Genomic DNA, 17,002 nt, shown 5'->3' with positions numbered 1-17,002 from the left:
ATTCTGATAGTATATTTTAATTCCAATCTAGAGTTATTTCTTACCTGGGAACATATATTGCCTATATATATATATATATATATATATATATATCCATATATATATGTTTTGGGAAAGATCTGGTTTGTTATGTCAAAGGCTTAAAATTGAGGACCATGTTTTTGAAGCTTTAAAAAGAGCACCAATTTTTTAGGGTGTTGTATAGAAGCTCTGCCTTGAAAAAGCCAACTTACTAAACAAAGTTAAAAGCATTTGAAAACAGAGCTGAATGGTCTCTTGGTAGCATACTCAATGGCAAAGCCAAAGCAAAGGCCAAAGCTTGTGATAGCGATGTCAAAGCCAAAGCCAAAGCTCAGGTAGTAGTACCGCAATCGAGGGAGCCAAAGAAGTTTTGTAGAACATGTGAATATGATAGCAATGACGAAGAGCTTTCAGATTATAAATATAAACTTTTCATTTGCCGTTTTCCTTTTGCTATGGTTTCATGGTGTGAAATTCTATTGTACTAAGCTCTCCTGCTCCACACATTGATGATGGTAGTGTATTTGTAATTTTGGGATCAGGATATTTGAAATTATGTGAAAAAATCTGTCGAGAGGAGACATGTACCGTGTCTTTTTGTCTCTATTCGTCACCGTCAGTTTTAGTGGTACCCTAGCCTTGGAGATATGGAAATATTCACGTACTACTGTAGTATGAAAATATTTCAATAAATTACTTTATGCAATCATGCAATTCGATCTAATGGTAGAATGCTTTACAAGATGAAGCATGAAACGCTTCCTTCAGTGGAACGAGGAAACTGTTTTATTTGCAGTGTATTAGAATAATATATTAAGGGCAAAATATATTTTAGTATTCTTTAAATTTTTATTGAAGGGGCTGTTAAAAAAATCTTGATAGATAATATTTTTAATTTTTTTAAAAGTTACATATATCCATATATGATAACTTTTAACAAAATTATTGAAAAAAGAAGTCATATGTGCCACTCACATTATCTTCAAAATTTATTTTATTTTTATGTTTTTTTCAATTTTTTAATTAATTTTTTAAAAAAAATTAGTTAAAAAATTTAAAACTCCAAACTGCATCGTTTTAATCCAAAACAAATTCTATGTCCAACCCAACCTCAAACCAAATCAATTCCTCTAATAGCAAAAAGAAACGATCGCAGAGAGTGAACGGTGCATTTTAGTCCACCGATGGGAGGTATAAATCGGTGACTTGGGAGAAGATGGAAGCTTCTCCTTGCACTTTCCATATGAGACTTTCGATTAAACTGGTGACATAGGCGTTGCCCTTGAAGTCAACAGTGATGGGGTTGGCGATCTATCGAGTTCAATTGTCGATTTCGGTGGGAAGTGTGGAGAGGAAGATGTGGCAGCAGGGGGAAACAATCGAAGGTCTTTTTGGCTGGTACATTTTGCAAGTGGGGAAACAAGGGAAGTTCTTTTTTTTTTTTTTAATTCTTTTTTTTTTTTTTATTGTTTTTGCTTTCTTAGAAGAGATTACGATTCTGAGGCAGTTAGATTCAACGAAGAAAACAAAAGAAGAAGGAGGAGCAGAGAATAAAGATTAAACTGTGTGTTTTACTTTTTGTGTTTTATAAATATTTTTCTCTCAAAATAATTCCAAAATTTAGAATAAAAAGGAAAAAAATAAAAAAAAAAATCATTTTTTTGGTCACGTGAATAGCACGTGACCAATATTAGATGAAATTTGTTAAGAGCTTTAACATATTTGAAAATAGAGGGTATTAAATATTAATTTTTTTTTTTTTTACAGCTTCTTAAATAAAAATCAATGAAAATAAAGGATATTAAAATACATTATACCCATATACTAAATATTAGGTACTACTTAAATTGTCCATAAAAACAAAAAGAGAGCCAAAAAAATACAAAAAATACTCGGATAATAATATATGGATAAAGCCAAATATTTATAGACTGCCCCTTGTCTCATGTATTTAAATGCGGTTCGTCTCGTATAGCTTGATTATAACCTCTTTGTCAAGTTTTATCAAAATAAACAAATAAAACCTTCTCATTAAGTTCATAAATTTGAACCATCCACTATAGGATCTTTTATATGTATATATATATAGTTGTATTTACTAGTGTTTTAATTCTTATGAACATGTTGGGATGAAGTTCTTAATAATAAATGCATTCAGTACATTATTAGAGCTTTTTTTTTTTTTCTTTTTTCTTTTCTGTATTTGTTGCAGATTAATTATGGTAATCTTAATAATGCTGAATATTTTTTTTTCTCTCAGAATCAGAATTCTGTATTGGTGTATTTGATGACCATTTTGTTAATGGACTTATTATAAAATTGTGTGACAGAACTGCAGAGCTGCAGGAAGCTCAGACAGAGTTGATCAATTTAAGTGATATGATAAAAAACAACTTTCGAAGTTAATGGATGGAATTATTGAAGAATTGAGAGTAAAAAAAGAAAAGGTGGGAGAAAAGGAATATGAAATTTACCGAAAAGAAGAACTTTTGAAGAATAAGGATGCAATTATTGGAGATTTAGGTTGAAAAAGTAAAGATGCAACTGAAGATGCACCAGCTTTGAACCATAGTGTAGTTATCAAACAGAGCAAGAACAATGATGAGCTGCAGGACGCTCGTAAAGAGTTGATTAATGTAAGGATATTTTGCTTAACTCCATGATTATAATGTATGTGAAGGTTGTGCATGTCATTCTTTTATATGTTCTTGTAGGATCTTTGAATAATCGTGCTCATGGCAATTCAGATACTTTCTTTTACATTTTAATTTCTTAAGCTTATTGTAACTCTACAAGGACCTCTAGCTAGCTATGACATAAATTTCATACCAAGCTTTTGATTTGTTGGGTTTGAAATGGATTTCAAGTTATGGTCACATTGGTGTTCAGAGCATGGAAGAACTCAACAGCAAACCATTCTATGAAGCACTGAAGTGAAAGTATAATGAGATAGAGGCAGAAGTTGCCAAGGTTGAAGGAATGCTATATGAAGGTCTGTCTTTATTAATCTAGTCAAGTTTAATTAGCACCGTTGTGATAGTTAGAAGGACACTGGAACTTTTGCTTCTGAGATCAAAATTTGAATTCTATGATTTTGTTTTATATTGAAGTTTTAAATGTAAATTTGGTTGTTATCAATTATAGTTAGTTTTTTAATTGTATTTGGGTTTCTTTCTGAAGTACTTGCTGCTGGATCTTTGATATGTTGCTTCCATTTTGTCTTTTGTAGTTTTAGTTGTGTAGCTAATGCAACTGGTGCAGGGAATTATAGTCGATAAGGGTGAAAAATTGAAAGTTCTCAAGGAGGAAATGGGCGATGAAGTGTACGATGCAGTGACAATAGCTTTAGCTGATATATAGGAATACAATCCTAGTGGGAGGTACATAATCTCAGAATTTGTGGAACTTTAGAGAAGGGCCAGAGGCTACTTTGAAAGGAGTGGAATTTTTTCTAAAGAAATTGTGAATAAGAAAGCGCCGGATGTTGGTTTTGAAGGTTGGTATAAAGTCACAAAAACCATATATTATTTTGTCAGCCTGTTTTTATTTGTCCTGCAGTAGATAACTTTTATAGAGATCTTTATGAGTAGCAATTTAAGGTGATTTGACTTATCTGATATATTTTGGTACCGGAGGATGACAATATTGTGATTTGGGATGCTGAAGTAGACCGAACTATTTTAAGTTTGGCCGGTGAATTTTAAAATAACCGATCCAATCTTGGTTAGCAAAGGGTAAAGGGCATTTATGTTAGACTGAGACAATTATGGTAGCAGGACTGCCATTCTAGTTTTCGTCTTTTTAAAATATCTCTACACTGAAAGTCAGATCTCATACTGTTATCTTACTTAGTTTTTAATTTTTGTATCAAATTAAGTCTTATTTGTTTGACTTTCCTGAGTCATTGCAAACTCAAATTTATGTTGAATGTTGTATTGTTTTTCATCGCTATTTTGTTTTAAGGATGTTAGACTTCAATTTTTATATTTCATATAGGAATGGCAGGGACTTTGCTTTTAGATGCTAAAGCCTAACAGAAATGTGTAGGAGTATTTTGATGTTGCCAAAGCCTGACATGGAATGTTGCCAAGCCTAACATGGAATGGTAGCGAATAGCTTGTTCATTGGACAATTTTATAAATATTTTGATCTGTAAGCAACAAACATATTCATTTCTTGTCTAAAGGCCCTTTGGAAAGCCAAAGGCATTTTTTAAAGTTCAAAATATGTTTTTTGAAATGTTTAGATAATTTGCAAAATGTATTTCTAGCTTTTAAAAACGTTTCTAATCAAAATCAAAACCAGTAAAGAGTAACTTATATGATAATTTTTTTTTTCATTGAAATTAAACTCAAATTAAATTAATACAATCGCAATTAATTTTACTTAATCAAATAGATATGTACAACGAATTCAATTTTTAAATTAGTTTATTGAATATTTAGTTTTTTTTTCTTCTTTTTTTATGAAATTGAATATTTGGTTGATTTTTTTTATGAAGTATATTTAGTTGATCAATATTTATATAATAGATTAGATTAATAGAATAACAATACATTGAATACATTTAATAAATTTTTACAATTGCAATAAATTTTACTTATGCAAATAGGTATATTCAATGAATTTAATAGTTTAATATGATTAATGCTTATCAGAAAGGCTAGATTAGTAGAATACAATTATTATTAATTGGTTAGATGTACTTGCATAAATCATAAATACTCTATAATATCTTTTTGAAATTAATCATGAAATTTCATTTAAGAAGAGATTGAATTACATAAATCGTCCTGAACTAAAGAAAGCAACAAGCTCAGCCCTTTCAATGCCCAAGATTCAGAATTATTTAACGGAATACTCCATAAAATTAGCAAAAGATTTTAAGATATTGTTGGCACTTTTTTATTTATCCAAAATAAATCAAATTTTTTTTTTAATATTTCCATTTTTGTTTTGGGGCACAATCAAATATTCCACTTTGCCTTTGTTTTGGCCTTCAGAATATTTATTTATTCGTTATCTGCTCCAATCCATGTGACTCGGGATCGTATTTGTTTGGCAGTTTTTCGAACACCAAACAGATTTGGATTGGCTATGTTTGTGTGTGGACACGTCACTTTAAATAAGAATGGAGAATGAAATAAAGTATAATAAAATAAAGCATAATAACAATAAATATTGCAAAAAACAAATCTGAATAAACTACGCTGACTCAGCATTAATCTGCAGAGAATAATTAAATTAAAGGTTATTTTAATGAGTAAATAAATAGGACTTTAATCATCAATCAACAAAAAAAAAGACAATAGATTTGTATAATAAAATCAAAATCTGTCAAGAAATAAAAAGATATGATGTAAACTAAAATTAATCAGGAGGGAACATGGTAAATCAAATGTCAGCAACTAGGAGATGATCAATCTATTCTCCCATACATGCACCACAATTTCATGGTGCACTATAGGCAACGATGGGGCTCCTCACTTGAAAAGTATCTTCATCCCACAACAAAGGAGCAGAGGCAATTATTCCATCTAGTTTCCCTTCAGCTTGACGGTAAACGATAACTTTTGCCTAATAGATGTGACAGATAAAACGCTAGGCTAACGACTACATTAAGTCCTTTCGGGGCAACCACTTTAGCCTTATAGGTGGAATTCGCTGAACCAACATTTGTAACTGTCCTATCGAAAACATGAGTGAATGATTCTAAAGGTGTGGTTAAAAGAGCAAAAGCATAATTTATGTCAGTGGGTGATACAATTTATGTCAGTGCGTGATCCACCAGTATTCACTTTGGAAGACGTGAGTTATTGATTCCCTGTTATAAGCTGTAAAATTTGTCATCATTGCAGCCTGCTCCACACAAAAACTTCACATAGTCATGCTCATCAGCATCATAAACCAAACCAGGGTAAAGAGACCTAATAGGATTTATCAGGCCAGAACCGTATGCAAATTCGGCAACAGGGTTGATCTTGGAACTCGAGGGTTTATCTGCACAAAATATATATATATATATATATTTATTATATAAAATTTGTGGAATATTATTTGGTTAGCTATCAATTAATAACACTACACCCTAAAAATTACTCCTCCGTTTTCATCACGTGTGTGGCCAGTAAATAAACTTTGACTGCATTCAAAAGCACCACTTAATACGTACAATTGTATTGTATTGAATTGAATTATACTGTATTATTTTAAACCTCTCTAGTTCAAATTGGACTCAATTTAAAACAAATTGGTTAATATACTCCTAAAATAGTCTTCTTCAGTTTAATCCAATCCACACTTATATATCAAACTCGGTGAAAGGGTTCAACCTACCAGTAGTCATAAGGGAGGATCTGATTGCAGCAGGAGATCATGTAGGGTGGAACGATTTGATATATGCAGCCGCACGTGTAGCGTGTGGGCAAGCCATTGATGTTCCTGAAATCATATTATACCGTAATCCTTTAGCACCTAAATCCGTAATTGGAGTGATTGGAGGCCACGCTGCTAGAATATTAACTCCAGGGCTGCTAAATCTGGCTATAGGAACATAAAAACGAAATTGCATGGGAGATTAATTATTTGCTTAAAATCAGGCAAATTAATATACATTATTGGTAAATAAGAAAATATATCAGTAACAAAATCAAGCTAAGAACATACTTTGAGAATATTGAGTGATTGGATTTGGACCTCTTGATGGAAAGGAAGGTAGATAAGGGGCCATGGAATCAGTATCCTCCTCACTTCTCGATATTGTTGCAACAGCGTCGGGATTAGACTATTAGTACGGTAAGACCTGGCAAAGTCAGATTGCCACTTGTTCCTCCAAAAGCTTTACTCATAAAACCAGTGGCACCAGCCAAAAGCGGTCCTTCTCCATTTGGATACTAATCGTAAACAAATTCACCCTTCACCAATTTCCTGTCCAACGAGTCTTTGAGGCAATATCTGCAAATTCGTTATGATGCACAATTAAGTTTCATTTCCGAATTTCTCCTATCCAAAATATGCAACGTCTACTATACATATATTAATATCATTCGGAAAGCATGCAATTCATGAAATTATTATTTCATAGTGTCTGCAATTCAATTAGATCACCTGACTAGCACATGACCTTATTATGATAAATGACGTTCTTTTATCAAAAATATAAATATGAAAACGTTATTAGCCGACAGAATAATTTGTACCCATCATGTCAGATAAAGTTCAGTCCAATCACTCAAAAGTAAAAGAAAGAAATAGTAGGAGGAATCATTTGGCAACTTTGGTTTTAGAGCCTTAGAACAAAAACATTTTTTATTCCCAGAATATTCAAAGCAAATTTCATTATTTTGAAGTTACATTTATTATGGTGAAAAAAAAAAAAAATTGGATTCCATGAGTACCAAAAAGAAACGTGAAGACCAAAATTAACCCAAAAAAAAAAAAAAAAAGATTTTGAATAAAAAGAAAAATAAGAAACGTGAGTAAAAAATAATAATAATAAAAAAAAACTTATAGGTTTCTTTAATATTATTTCTCTCTTTCATTCCTTGAGTTTGCAATAGAATTGTACATGAAATACCAAAAGTTGCATTGACTTGTAATGATTTGAAAATTTGGACTGAGGAGGGCCCATTACGCCTTACTGGGCTCTTTCAAAATGATGCTATTTCTTTACATTGGTAATGGAAATTATCTTTCATTTAACAAAAATATATATGCAAATATTACATAAGCACAGCAAGTAAAAAACTAATGGCAAAAAATAAAAATAATATTTTTATTTGGTTATTGTCATATTAATAATATTCTTTTTATTAGTATAAAATTTTTGTAAATTTTATTGTAATTACATAATAAAGGTTAATATGGTTATTTGATATCTAAAATCTTGTCATTCCACTTTTTTTTTTTTTTTTTTTTTTTTCCTTCTATGAAACAAAATATGGGAAAATAATTTCCATCATTTATATCGTACAAAACAATTTTCCGTGCTTCATAGGATAGATATACATTTGCTCATCCTTCCACTTTTCTATCTTCCCTTTCTCTTCCATTTCCACTCTCCGGCTTACGATGGATCCAGCAATGAATTGGCTTGAAGGAGATTTTTATTTGGTTGAAAAATATTCGATTGAAAAGATACTGAGTGCCCTTAAATTTTGCATTACAAAGTGGCACAAAGATGTGTGGTGTAAATGAATGCTTTAGAACCTACGTACGTCCTTCTATAGTTCATGTGGTGAAGTGGGTGGGTAATGCCCAGTGGATCACAGGTTCAAGAGGACAAAATAAAAGTTGAATTGATCGAGTATGTGATTCTCGTGATACGAATAGGACTAAAATTAGAAAACAACGAACAAACGGGAATCTAAGTTTTCATGGCCGACCGCCGTACATAAGTTTTTTTGGAGCGCGGTATTATTGTACCATACTTTCCTAGGCTATAAGTAAGACATCCACGATATCTATGAGCAAACAACAAACGCATGAATTATACCCAATCTATCATCACTACTTCTTCAATGGCTATTTCTTGGCTCTTCCTCTTTAGTCTCATTTCCACTCTGCTCGCCATTGCTCATCACTCATCTGCTGATCCACATGACCGGAAGGCAATATATATATATATATATATCCACATCATTTAATTAAACTTATCATCTTTCTTTTGATCAGTTGAATATCTCTAAGATATGCTTTTGCGGGCTGTATTTTAGCATTTAACATCATATTACTGTCAATAAAAATCGTATTACCGCTAACACCTTCAGTATAAATTGTCAAATGGAGCTCAGTAAATAATTTTTATATATGTAAAAAGTGGCCTTCTCTGGAATTGACTAACATAGATACGTGATTTATTAATTAATTATTAATTTTCTTTTTTAGGAAATTGTGGATGCAGGTTTATGTTGTGTACATGGGTGACAAGCCAAAGGAGGAAGTATCCACGTCTGCTCTTCATCTAAATATGCTGGAAAAGGTCATAAGCAGGTTGCACTTTAACATCAATTAAAACTTATATAATATTATCCGCGCGAGTTTTCATTTTTATTTTTTGCTTTTATGTCATAGTGCTTATGTAGTTGTCATAATTGGTGCGATCATTGTCGGCTCCATTAATGATGTAAATTTATATTAATATATAATAGATATAATCATTGTTATAAATATATTCTCATTTCACAATAAAAACCTATAAGGTATAGTAAGACATTCAAAACTGTTAAGCATTCAAGTAATCCTAAACGACAATAATTAACCTTTTTCTTTTCCCATGTATACACATAATTCAGCAATGATATTGTCCCAGCTGAATCTCTCCTCCATAGCTACAAAAGGAGTTTCAATGGTTTTGCTGCCAAGCTCACAAAGGAAGAAGCAGATAAAATATCTGGTGGGTGACCCGATCTTTCCTAATAGTATTATTATGAATTTATATTAGAACTAATCGCATTTTTTTTTTATTGCCATTATTTTAGGACTTTGCTTCCTGATCTTACAAGAAAAAGAAAATATTAAAACTGTGAATTATATATAGGAATGAAGGGTGTAGTGTCAGTGTTCCAAAGTCGAAAGATGAAGCTCCATACAACAAAGTCATGGGATTTCATTGGATTTCCACAGTATGTCAAGAGAAGCAAAATCGAAAGCGACGTCATCATAGGAGTGCTTGACACTGGAATTTGGCCAGAATCTGCTAGCTTTGATGACAAAGGATTGGGTCCACCACCTTCCAAATGGAAGGGCACTTGCCATGCCTCGTCCAACTTTACTTGTAACAAGTACGTAAACATGTTAAGTTGGAGGGGAAAAAAAAAACAAGAAGGAATATTTATAGATATATATATATATATGATTTTCAAAATTAAATTCATCTAAAGTTCTATCTGCCAGTAACTTATAAAACTGACCCAAAAAAAAAAAAAAGGTGGGCACATTTGAGATACAATATTGTACAAATTGGGTTGCATTCTAAATTTAATTTCATTAATTTTAAGTTTCACAATTAATTTGGATTAGATTTAAAATAATTAAAATATCCAATCCAATCTAGTCATGCATCTTAAACCAGTCTCCCTCCAAGTCTACCAAAAGAAGACAAAGCTATTGTTTTTTTTTTTATATCTATTAATCATAGTTTTGAAACTTGCTAAGATTTTTTTTCTTTTTTTTTTTTGGGAAAAAAAGAGGAAAAATCAATACATTAACAAATAAACAAATCGTGGTAATTTCCATTCATAAGCTATTGTTTTTTTTTATATCTATTAATCATAGTTTTGAAACTTGCTAAGATTTTTGTTTTTTTTGGGGGAAAAAAAAAGGAAAAATCAATACATTAACAAAAAAACAAATCGTGGTAAATTCCATTCATACTCCACCTTTATTTTCAATTATAAAGATTGAATAATAACATTTTATTATTTTATTAGTTGAATATATATATATATATATATATATATATATGAACTTGAATTGTTAATTCAAGATATCTTGCTTTAAAGTGTGTATATGTCCCACCATTACCATATGTTGTTGTATGCATGACTTTTAACTTTGAATATGCATTCCACCATATGTGGTGGGACATGCATCCATAATTTATTAAAGTTGAAATATCCTCATGTAAAGAATTTTGTTTATATTGTTGAAAAAAAGAAAAAAAGACTGGGTATATGAATTAGTGAACGATCAACATTTAAAAGGATAAACAATTTAGTGTCCATTATTGAATAACAATTAATTGGTTTGAAGATATCCATGTCAATTAATTTGTTTATATGATTTAACTACACCATATATATATATGTATGTATAATACAGCAAAATTATCGGAGCAAAGTACTACAAAGCCGATAAACAATTTTCAGAAACCGATATACAATCACCAAGAGATTCAGAAGGCCATGGGACACACACAGCATCTACAGCAGCCGGAGGAATAGTGAAAAAAGCAAGTCAGTTGGGATTTGGGTTTGGGACCGCGAGAGGAGGAGTTCCATCAGCTCGTATTGCTGTCTATAAAGTAGGCTGGTCTGACGGCATTGATGATGCTGACATTCTTGCAGCGTACGATGATTTAATTGCCGACGGCGTTGATATAGTCTCGGCTTCTATTGGACATTCATTGCCTCAAGATTATTTCATGGATGGATTGGCAGTTGGATCCTTTCATGCTATGAGAAAAGGAATACTGACGTCTGCCTCTGCTGGTAATGAAGGTCCAAAACCTGCCACTCTCACAGGCTTTGCACCTTGGCTTCTTTCTGTTGCTGCTTCCACTATAAATCGAAAGTTTTTGACCAAGGTTCGGTTGGGTAACAACAAGATTTTTGAGGTACTTACCAAAAAAGAAAAAGAAAAAAAAAAAATATATATATATATATATATATATTTCTCTTAAGCAATCTATAGCTAGGAATTAATTAAATAATGTTCAAAATATATCACACTCATTTGAATTTAGCAAACATATATGAACTATACGTGTGCAAGATATGAAACTAATACTTGTTCTCTTTTTATAACCATGTATAGGGTATTCATATAAACCCATTTGACCTCAAGAATAAAACATTTCCCTTAATATATGGTTTAGACGCATCAAACAGCGAAGTCGGTGTTAGTGGGGCTTATTCCAGGTAATAACAAGTTAATTAATCATTATTTGCATTTAATTATGTTAAGCAATATTATTAGGCTTTGCAAAATATTTATCAAATTTATTTACTAAGTGATAAGTAATTTATTAATATTCAATTTTTTTAATTTTATTTATTTATTAATAATATTTTAACATATATAATTTAATAAATGAATTTGATAAATATTTTAATACGTATAACATTACTCAATCTCTAAATCTCTAGAAGATGATCAGTGGATCAGAGGTGAATTTTTTATGCCGATCCCACATATAGCTTAGTTTAGTTTGTCCATATGGCTTCCTTAGTTTAATAATTGGTTGGGTGGATTTCATATGCGGGTACCACGTTGATAAGATTTTTTTTTTATCTTACAGGTGTTCGTTCTAATTATATCATATTTGTTAAATCTCTGAATAATTTTTTAACAATGATATGTTCCATACCCACATGTTCGTCACATGATTTAATTAACTGAAAAATCACATAGATCATAACGGAGACTAATATTTGAATATGCAGATTTTGCCGCAGAAACTCGTTGGACAAAAAATTGGTGAAGGGTAAAATTGTTTATTGCGATAGCGATGTGGATGGACAAGGACCATTTCTGGCTGGTGCTGCTGGTTTTATAGGTAAAGGCAGAGTTTTTGGAGATTTAAGTTTCAATCTGCCTTTGCCTGGATCTTACCTTAATCATAACGAAGCTAGTGAAGTTTACAAGTATCTTGTAACCAGCAGGTATAATATTAAAATTCTTTAATTAAAATAAAATTTAAACCAACAAATTTGAAAAAAAAAAAAAAAAAATTCTAATTATATCCTCACTGTTTCTTAATTTGTAAAATAATGCAGCAAGCCGGTTGCAACGATATCTAGAAGTGAGGAGGTTACTGATACACAGTCCCCTTACGTACCCTCCTTTTCATCAAGAGGTCCAAATCCAATCACTCCCAATATTCTCAAAGTATGTTCTTAGAATGCTGTTGCTGAGATTTTGTTTACCAAGTTACCAAATGTATGCTTAATGATTTGCCTGATCGATTTTCAGCAAATTAATTAATCACCTCTGCATACCTCGTTTATATGTTCCTATAGCCAGATATAGCGGCCCCTGGATCTCTAATTCTAGCAGCGTGGTCTCCCATAGCTCCAAGTACAGAATTAGGTGTTAAAGGATTGGGGTATAATATAATTTCAGGAACATCAATGGCTTGCCCACATGCTACTGCTGCGGCTGCATATGTCAAATCATTCCATCCTAAGTGGTCTCCTGCTGCTATCAGATCCTCCCTTATCACTACTGGTAGGTTTCTTGATATATCGTTAAAATTTTGTTGTGGACCACACATGGTGAAAATGAGTGAGTTATCTTTATAGGGTATACTATTAACTGATGGCTAACCAAATAATATTTCATAAATTTTATATATATCTTTTTTCAGCTAAGCCCATGAGTTCCAAGATCAACCCTGAAGCCGAATTTGCATATGGTGGTGGCCTAATAAACCCCACCAAGGCTCCTTATCCTGGTTTGGTTTATGATGCTGATGAGCTTGACTATGTAAAGTTTTTGTGTGGAGGAGGCTACTCTAATGATGAAATTTTGCAGTTTATAACAGGGAATGATAAACTCAAGTGTTACAAAGGGAGCAGTAGATCAGCCACTGACCTAAATTATCCTTCCTTTGCTCTTTCAATCCCACCTTCACAATCAATCACTCATGTATTTCATAGGACAGTTACAAATGTTGGATCAGCAAATTCCATTTATAAAGCTAAAGTGGTTGCCCCGAAAGGACTGAATGTAATCGTTAGCCCTAGCGTTTTATCGTTCACATCTATTGGCGAAAAGGAATCATTTTCCGTCAAGCTGAAAGGGAACATAGATGGAATAATTGCCTCTGCTTCTTTGGTGTGGGATGATGGCACTTTCCAAGTGAGGAGCCCCATCGTTGTCTATATTGCCCCATGAAATGCTGTTGATGATGCATATATGTATGAGAGAATAGGTTGCAACATAATAGGTTGTCTATGTTGTACCATAAGCTGAAGGGAAATTATGTACAATTCGCTCTCGTTCTAGAGTAAATTGAGTTATGTTCTCATTCATAATAGTAAAATTATATGTTATGGAAGCAATATAATGATAGTTTGTTCAATTTTCGTGAATATATATATATATATATATAAAGAGGCGGAAACTCTTTTTTTTTTTTTTTTTTTTTTTTCCTTTTTTAATAAGTGGCTGAAACTTGTTCTATTATAATTTGTTGTTTTTTGTGCGTCTATGGATGAAAAAGTCTATTGGGATTTCGAGAGCACCGGAAATTTGCCCCGTGGATGGTCCCATAGTCTCGGTGGTAATCGATTAGTTGGTCTACAAGGGCTCATGCTTTCTAGTAGTGTTGTAGGGGTTTCTCGTGTTTTTTGTCCATCATATTGAATTGGTTTGTGATGATTAGATCTTAAATTTTTATGTGTTTTCGTTTTAATTTAGGACCTTTAACTAACTGGATTCGAAGAGAGCACCTATTTTAATTTGGAGCCTTTCTCAGAACATTTTAGCAGAGTCAAAGAATCAAAGAAAAAAATAATAACAATTACCAGATGAAGTAGCTTGTCAATTAGATTAATATTTGGTCAATTCACATCTATAATGGTATTTCACTTCATGATGTAGGAGCTTTCAATTAAACAAGAAAAATGGATTTACCATTCACAAACAACCAGCAAAGGATGCTGCTGGAAACTTAGGTTGGTCACCAAGCTATTTCATGTGTTGAAGAAGATAAAATTGTCTACTTGAAAGATGGCAAACTATTACATATATAAATCTAAAAATGAAAACGGTGCATTTTAAACAATTATTCTAGAAAAATCAAAATGGTGTGTTTTTGATTTGGTTCATGTGAACCTTGGCACATGCAAGCTAATGACCACAAGATTTAAATTGGGTTTCATTTAGCACTCTGTTCTCCCCTGTTTTAGCATCTGTTACTGTTCATGATGAAGCTGCTTCTGTTTTGAGCTTGCTGTTGCTGTTGCTACTGCTGGTGCTGCTGTGTTGCTACTAGTGCTGCATTGTTGCTGCTGGTGTTGTTGCTGGTGCTGCTGTATTGCTGCTGTTGCCGAGCTACTGTGTTGCTGCCGAGCTGCCGAGTTGCCGAGCTATGCCGAGCTGCCGAGCTATGTTATTGCACCTCCATCACTTCATGTTTGAACTTTGAAGAATTTTTCAAAAAAATTTCAAAGATACATGTTCTCATATACAGTCCTGCTCTAGAGAGTGTGCGCATCCAATGATAATTATATTGCATGATATGTTGTCCGGCATTAGAGTGCGCACACTATTAAAAGGAAGGTTCTGTCTATAGCAAAATTCTATATATATATATATATATGCACATGAGCAGCTTTTAGCTAAATAGTGAAGCCAGATGAAAAAGACAATTAGGTAAGCTAGATGACAGAGATAGTTAGGATCTATGGCTTCAAGATGAAGCTACCTGACGTAGCTGGAAAGAGAATACCATCTACAAAAACCATACAAGTGCCAACAAGGACAAGAAGGAGCAGTGCATTCTTTCTAAATAAATGGTTCTCCAGCCATCTCTTTGTTTTTTCAGGGTATGATTGTTCATGAAAAGTAGTTCGTCTATACATTGTCAGCTCTTCTCCAATTCGGTGTGGGTTAGGAATAATTTTCACATTTGCATGTCGACATAGCAAAGAATAAAAAGCAAATGTTCCACCAGCACAAGGTAAAACAATAAGTATTGTAAAACTTTATAGCGCCTCAAAAGAAACAGAAATAGTTTTCTGTTTTTTCTCTTTTACTTGTCCAAAAAGGTCACAACATAAAAGAGACATTTGATTTCCATAAAAATTAAAGTAATTCTTCCTCTATTTTCAGCTGTACAATTCAAAACCCACATCCTATTCTTTTTAATAAAAAAAGTAGTGGTCAATCTCCACCTGATCGTAAAACATATTGAAATTAGCTTGAAATTAAGTACTCATATTAAAATTTATTCGAAAAATAGTTTACGATTGGCATTGAAGCAATTGATTCAGACAGTTGGCATTAGATGTTGGGCTGTTCGAAAAACAAATTTGAGAGAGCGAGATCTTGGATAGAGAGAGCAAATAAAAAAGAGGGCTAAACTGAGATTGAGAAGTGTTTTGAGTATATATTTTGAGATTGAAAGCATTATGTATGTACACACGTAAATCTTGCTTCAAAGTATAATATTCGCCTTCAAAACTACATATTTTTCAAACTACACATATTCCCTGAAAGTAAATTTAGAAAGTTTTCCAAGTCTAAATTTAATATAGTTTTGAAGATGTTAAAAAACTAATATAGTAAATTATGACCGGATTCAACAATCTTAATTATTACAAAAAATGGAGAAATGAAGATCGAGTTTGTACCTTTTCCACAGAAGAGTTGTTATAATAGAGTACCAGATAAGCATCCTTGTTAGATAAGGAGTCTTTAACCACTAGTTATCTACTGATGTATATAAGTGTGTATAAATAATCACAAAAGGTGAGTCACGTGTGTACAGAAACATTAAAGTGAAACAGAGTGGTGTAAGTGCTGCAAGTAGAAATCAGTTTTGTCCATAATAAAATATTTTCTTCAAATTGTTATTTTCATCAGTTGGCTTCCCAGGGCTCTGGTATGATGGTATTAAGATCCATGGTGGTATTAAAAGCCATGATTGTGTTCATATCATCAATCTCCTTATGATCTTCACCTACTGCAACTACTTTATGAAGTTTTGGGCTGCTAATTTACCATGTTGCGAGAAACTTTGCATTTCAAAGCAACGACTTACTGTTACATTTTCCAATTTTGGAAATCCCAACATATATTTTCCTGAATAGAAGCTTGTGAGGCTGGTAAGCAATCAAGTATCAAAGTTTTCAACCGGCCCCCCCTCCCCTTCTTCTGTAATTGAGACAAAACTGAAGGCTGAAGGGGTCTAAATGAAATTTTCCCTTATTTCTGCCACTCTTTTGCGATTCCATATAATCAACTTTCCAAGTTGTGCCATACTTGGGCTTTTTGGGAAGTTAGTAAACTTGGGATTCCATGGCATTATCTGACTTTCAAAGTTGACAGATTTTGAAATGATATGGAGGATGACACTAACTTCTTTATCAAAAAACACTGTTTGTGGCTGTGTGCTCTCCTCCCTCAAATGCAACAAGTTTGGCATGTCAATACAGTCTTAATCCACTTGGACGTGAAAGCTTTTTCACACATTTTTCTTGGTCACCAACTGGATCCTCACATAGACTAGAAGATGTCACCTGCAAAAATCAAT

At 32.5% G+C, this 17,002-nt stretch overlaps 1 protein-coding gene and 2 long non-coding RNA genes across 4 annotated transcripts; 2 read left to right on the top strand and 1 right to left on the bottom strand.

Moving 5' to 3' along the window:
- The first annotated feature begins 1,137 nt into the window (after positions 1-1,137).
- Positions 1,138-3,844, top strand: LOC125421435 (uncharacterized). Its single transcript, XR_007239788.2, has 3 exons — positions 1,138-2,657; positions 2,911-3,013; positions 3,283-3,844. It is a non-coding gene; the product is annotated as an uncharacterized LOC125421435 (long non-coding RNA).
- A 1,468-nt stretch (positions 3,845-5,312) lies between these two features.
- On the bottom strand, positions 5,313-7,028 carry LOC125421474 (uncharacterized). The gene is made up of 3 exons (XR_007239820.2): positions 6,688-7,028; positions 6,358-6,564; positions 5,313-6,021 (listed from the first exon to the last, which is right to left on the bottom strand). It is a non-coding gene; the product is annotated as an uncharacterized LOC125421474 (long non-coding RNA).
- A 1,458-nt stretch (positions 7,029-8,486) lies between these two features.
- LOC107413463 (cucumisin) lies at positions 8,487-13,825 on the top strand. 2 transcript variants are annotated; one of them, XM_016021419.4, is made up of 10 exons: positions 8,487-8,630; positions 8,924-9,012; positions 9,315-9,415; positions 9,560-9,803; positions 10,843-11,356; positions 11,557-11,660; positions 12,186-12,404; positions 12,519-12,630; positions 12,762-12,969; positions 13,109-13,825. In XM_016021419.4, the coding sequence occupies exons 1-10, from the start codon at positions 8,505-8,507 to the stop codon at positions 13,636-13,638; spliced, it is 2,247 nt and encodes a 748-aa protein (XP_015876905.3). In that variant the 5' UTR covers positions 8,487-8,504; the 3' UTR covers positions 13,639-13,825. The 2 variants fall into 2 exon arrangements, with proteins under 2 accessions (XP_015876905.3, XP_060675294.1); XM_060819311.1 differs by lacking the exons at positions 8,487-8,630; positions 8,924-9,012 and having other exon boundaries at positions 9,309-9,415; positions 9,501-9,803.
- Positions 13,826-17,002: the final 3,177 nt, after the last annotated feature.

Source organism: Ziziphus jujuba, chromosome 8 (genome assembly GCF_031755915.1).
Source record: "Ziziphus jujuba cultivar Dongzao chromosome 8, ASM3175591v1".
Taxonomy (NCBI): domain Eukaryota; kingdom Viridiplantae; phylum Streptophyta; class Magnoliopsida; order Rosales; family Rhamnaceae; genus Ziziphus; species Ziziphus jujuba.
This window is presented reverse-complemented; position numbering and strand designations above follow the sequence as displayed.

Bases quoted from the DNA above. Each gene is read 5' to 3' on its own strand.
- LOC107413463 (XM_016021419.4), top strand. From the start codon at position 8,505: ATGAATTATACCCAATCTATCATCACTACTTCTTCAATGGCTATTTCT. The intron at 9,804-10,842 runs GTACGTAAACAT...TGTATAATACAG, and splicing joins TCCAACTTTACTTGTAACAA to CAAAATTATCGGAGCAAAGT. The intron at 12,405-12,518 runs GTATAATATTAA...AAAATAATGCAG, and splicing joins AAGTATCTTGTAACCAGCAG to CAAGCCGGTTGCAACGATAT.